We start from the raw sequence: 4754 nt of genomic DNA, 5'->3' as shown, positions 1-4754 counted from the left end.
ATTAACTTTTAGGAGCAATAAGCTTCGACTCAACGTTAAAACTGGAAAAATATAATAACGTCGTAGGAAATAGAAAAATACAACAAATAATGATGTCATGGGGATGCCTACAAAAAGCCTCAATATTGAATCAGAACAACAAATCAAACTTATAGAATGAATTTATGGCAGCTAGAATCCAAAGTCTTGCAAAGAGAACTTGAGTCCCACAATATAAAGAAACTGAGATAAGAACTGAACTAATATTACACAAAATGCTTGATTCAAACTAGAGCTTATTAAAGACTGTATGTTGATTAGATACAGGAGTGTTCCTCAAATAGAACCACACACAACCATACAATAGTCCACTGGATGTAGTGTAGGCTGTAGCAGCAAAATTTTCAAAGTTTAATTGAAAATAATATTTTGATGAGGTATAGCTGCATAAAAAAGAAGTTATTTATGAAAAGAAAAAACAATTTTTACCACATAGCTAGGAACATTCAATTTCCTAAGCAATATAGAAGAATTATTGTCTTCTTGTTGTCCCTACTTAAACAATAAACCAACAATTATTGTATAACAACATTGATGAATTAACAACAGTCACACTACAATTTCCTCAACAAACTAACAATCTTCACAATTCACACAAAACAAGCTCAAAAGTGATTGTGATCCCTTAAAAGTTGAACTCACTCGCTCCCTTCAATATATGCCATAGCCAATGTCAACACATTTTTTCCATAAATATGGCTTTGTAGCGCTAGGCGATGGGATTTAATGAGACTAGAAAGCCTTCTACGCACATGGCCCTGCAAATAAATAGAACCAAGCATCAAATTTGATAAGAATCAAAACATCAATAACCGTTAGGAATGCAATTCAAATTTTCGCGAAAAAACTATTTTAAACACCCCTGACAACAGATATAAAGCAAGTCAAACCTTAGTGCATCTCAGTGCTCTTTGAGCAACATAATTCCCATAGGGATCTTGAAGAACGTTCAAGAAATTAGGGCTTCTCATTATTTCCTCAGCTATAACTTTAACAGCATCCTGGTTAGAAAAGCTCAGTAGATATTCCACTACATTGCTGGCATACTTGTTCACAGAAAGTCTATCAAATTTGCTCCGAAGCTCTTGTATCATTTGTCCATTTGCTAATGGAATTTTCATTTGAATTACACGTTGCACCACATAGTTTCTTCAAACATACAAAAAATATATATATATATCAAATATCAAATGCTAACATTCAAGCCGAAGAAATATATCATATTTAAAATTTGAAAGTCAAACATTTATAGGAAACTATATCGAAGGATACTAATGTATTATACCAGATAAATTCAAATTCCCTAAGATGTCGTGTTTGTTATATATAAAAGCGAGCCTATAACATAATATTTCAATGGTACGTAATGACAAATGACTTATTTAAACTTACTATTTTTTACCGAAAATTGATGCTTGTTTTCTTACCAAAACATAAGTCTAAGGGCAACCCCTCTTCAATTAAGATTGTTACTAAGATTAAGTTTAACTTCAATTAATTAAGATCTAGTTTAAAGTAATAATGCACTTGCTTAGTCTATTTGAAAATCAGTAAAAATAACAGAAACATAAAAAATCATCATGAATCCACAATAGCTACTGGTAAGTTTAAGCAAGTGTAAAACATGCAACATATCAATGCATTTTCAAATATGGGATGCAATAAATTGCATACTAACAGCCAAATGTTACAATCACTTCATTAACTTAAAAAAAATATAAATATAAATATAATTCAAGAGCGTGGAATCAAACCCGTATGGATCCTCCGATAGGATCATAGCATTTGAGATGATTTGTGCAACCAATATGTCTATGGCTGATGTTCTCCCACCATGATCAAGGCATTTTTTAACAACCGAACATCCAATTTTATCAGTTGCAATATCAACACAGTTTCTTGCAACTTCATCCAAGATAATCTGAAAGAAAGTTATCAATTAATTGATGAATTTGTTTTGTATTATTCATGTTTACTTTTTCAAGCAACTCATCTTGCAGCTAGATGAAGGAAAATGTGAAACACAGATATTTCATCATATCCGGTGAAGAAAAGCAAAAAAATATCATTCTAGTTAAATCTAAGAATTTCAAAACATGACAAACCGATCAAGATATAGAAGTAGAAAGACATTAATAGTGATGATAAAAGATAATGGTAAATAACTGAGATGGAAAAACATTAACACATGACATGAGAAAAGATACTCTACACTTTAAAATGAGTGATCTAATTGATTGTTTCACATGAGTTAATTCATAATTTTGACCTTTAATATATTTAATTAACTATTAGCAAAAACTATAAAAAATTATATTTTGAAAATATTCATCGAGACAAATCCAATAACAACTTATATTATATATTAGGAGAAAAATATGATCAAAATATGTTATGGTGCACATAATCAAACTAGGGCACTTATCTTGTGACGGGTGAGTATTAACAATATGAGTCTGAGAGTAGACTATGATACGACTTGAGCCATAGTTATTAGTAGGGTAGTGTTAACTTGTGCCCTCAGGGCACATGTTAAGAATTTAAAAATGGAATTAAGTAATAAATTTTGTCTAGAAAAGATAAGATTTCAAATTTCAAGAATATTGAATGCACAATTTCCAACAAAATATTTCTATCTTTGGCTTCTTAACTTGTGCCTTGAGGGCACAAGATAACATTTTCCTTATTAGTATTAGTGATGGTAATTCTCACTCTAGAGTTATCTTTTAGAGTTAAGTTTGACTCAAACTTTTAAGTTTAAGAGACAAACTCCAGCAATCACAATTTAAACCATCGAACAATCACATATACATAGGATCAAATGCTTTTTAGAAAAAATAAGTAGGATCAAATGTCAACATCATTAGCATTAAGCAATATAGTCAAAAAGAGAATATCATTACCTTTTTGTGTTTGGGCGGGAAAAGCTTCACACTCTGCACAATTACATAACTACCATTAACGTTTTTCATCAATGGAATAGTGATACGCTGTAGCATATACACAACCACATATCCCGTGAATGGATGCCTAATATTCGCAATCATTGTCTGCATAGCCCTAGTTCTGCAACAAGAGAATTTGAATTACACAAATTATCAATAACAAGAATTTCAACAGAATAAAATTTGAATCTAATGGTTTGAGGGTTTGATAATAAAAAACCAAAAAAAAAAAAAAATTGTGACTGCAATTTAATTCGTGTGCCAAATCAATTTGGCGCGCAAATTAGATGTGGTCACAATCTATCTTTATTATATCGCTGCCACCTTGATTAAGATTGTATCAACTATATTTGAATTAAACTAATTAATCTCTAAAATATCAAAGATCATGACCACAATTTAAAACTTTGATAAAATTTACATACCCGTAATGGTCCATACACACATCCCTCAACTTTCGATCATTCGAGATGATCGAGAAAACAATTAAATCCAACTTTTGACAGGTCATACCCCTCCTTGCTTGAAAAATCTTTTGAATTAAATAGCTGCCAAAACGATGTGTCATGAGCTCATGTAAATAATCCTTCACTTCTGAGAGGATCATCGTAACATACACCGGGTTCCCCTCATCGATCACAGCTTGCAGATATTGACATTCACGGTGATTCATCGCCATGGAAACCACAAACCCTCTCCATGGCGGTGAAGGGAAGTGGTTACCATAATTATCAGTGTAAAGAAGTGGCAAGGCGGCCTCAACAGAAGCCCTAAGCCTCATTCTATTAACATCAAGATGAGTAAAAAGTCCTCCCATGGCAGAATAAATTTCTTCCATGGTAGGATTGTTATTTATAAAACCATAATCACCACGGTGGTGCTGGTGGTGAAGATTACCTTGAAAGGGTTGAAGTTGAAGAGCGCGTAATCGTTCCTCCACGTGGCGAACGTTGTCGTCAATACCAACATTAGAAGAACAAGAAGAAATGATGTTCCTGTTGTCCCCCATAGATAAACCAGATGCGGCTAGTAGTTTAGTATAGGGAACAAATATGTTTAAATATTTGATACACTTTTTTTTAGTTAAGAATTGATACACTTTATTCATAAGCAACTATTTCCATATTTATTCTACATGAATGCGCCATTACGATTTGAGTGAAGGACTCTGTTTGTTATTATTTAATGACTTAAATATGTTATTCGTCCCTGCAAATAAGGGTCGCTTAAAATTTCGTCCCTGCAATCGCTAATCCTTTTTTTTTGCCCCTGCAAAGTTTAATCAGTTAAAAATTCGTCTCTTGACCCAGTTAATGACTGCCACGTCATCAAAATTACCATAATGGCATGGGAATTGACGAAAATACCCCTGGGCTAATTTTTTTTTTCCTTCAAAAAAAAAAATTTCAAAATTTTGAAATTTTTTTTTTAAATTAAAAAAATCTGAAAAAATAATTAAAAGTCAAAAAAAAATTCGGAAAAAAACTGTTAAAATTAAAACTGAAAAATTTTTGGGAAAAAATCGTAAAAAAAATTCGGGAAAAAACTGAATTTTTTTTTGAAGGAAAAAAAAACAAAAAAAAAATAAGCCAGGGGTATTTTCGTCAATTCCCATGCCATTTTGTTAATTTGATGACGTGGCAGTCATTAACTTGGTCAAGGGACGAATTTTTAACTGATTAAACTTTGCAGGGGCAAAAAAAAAGGATTAACGATTGCAGGGACGAATAACATATTTAAGCCTTATTTAATTTGTTACAGGTTAGTTAC

General features: G+C 31.9%; 1 protein-coding gene across 1 annotated transcript; it reads right to left on the bottom strand.

Annotated features, from left to right (window-relative positions):
- Positions 1 to 441: 441 nt before the first annotated feature.
- Positions 442 to 4165, bottom strand: LOC146943393 (pumilio homolog 12-like). The gene is made up of 5 exons (XM_085741664.1): positions 3410 to 4165; positions 2943 to 3105; positions 1794 to 1960; positions 930 to 1188; positions 442 to 797 (listed from the first exon to the last, which is right to left on the bottom strand). The coding sequence occupies exons 1-5, from the start codon at positions 4090 to 4092 to the stop codon at positions 678 to 680; spliced, it is 1392 nt and encodes a 463-aa protein (XP_085597790.1). The 5' UTR covers positions 4093 to 4165; the 3' UTR covers positions 442 to 677.
- Positions 4166 to 4754: the final 589 nt, after the last annotated feature.

This window comes from Medicago sativa, chromosome 2 (assembly GCF_051527215.1).
Source record: "Medicago sativa cultivar Bolivia chromosome 2, Bolivia_mono, whole genome shotgun sequence".
NCBI lineage: Eukaryota > Viridiplantae > Streptophyta > Magnoliopsida > Fabales > Fabaceae > Medicago > Medicago sativa.
The sequence above is the reverse complement of the archived record's forward strand: the minus strand, read 5'-3'. Positions and strand labels throughout refer to the sequence as shown.

Excerpts from the sequence above, each read along its gene's own strand:
- LOC146943393 (XM_085741664.1), bottom strand. The coding sequence starts at position 4,092 with ATGAATAAAGTGTATCAATTCTTAACTAAAAAAAAGTGTATCAAATAT. Across the intron at positions 3,106-3,409 it reads GTGTGTATGGACCATTACGG|AACTAGGGCTATGCAGACAA; the intron begins GTATGTAAATTT and ends CTCTTGTTGCAG. Across the intron at positions 1,189-1,793 it reads CTATCGGAGGATCCATACGG|AAACTATGTGGTGCAACGTG; the intron begins GTTTGATTCCAC and ends GTATGTTTGAAG.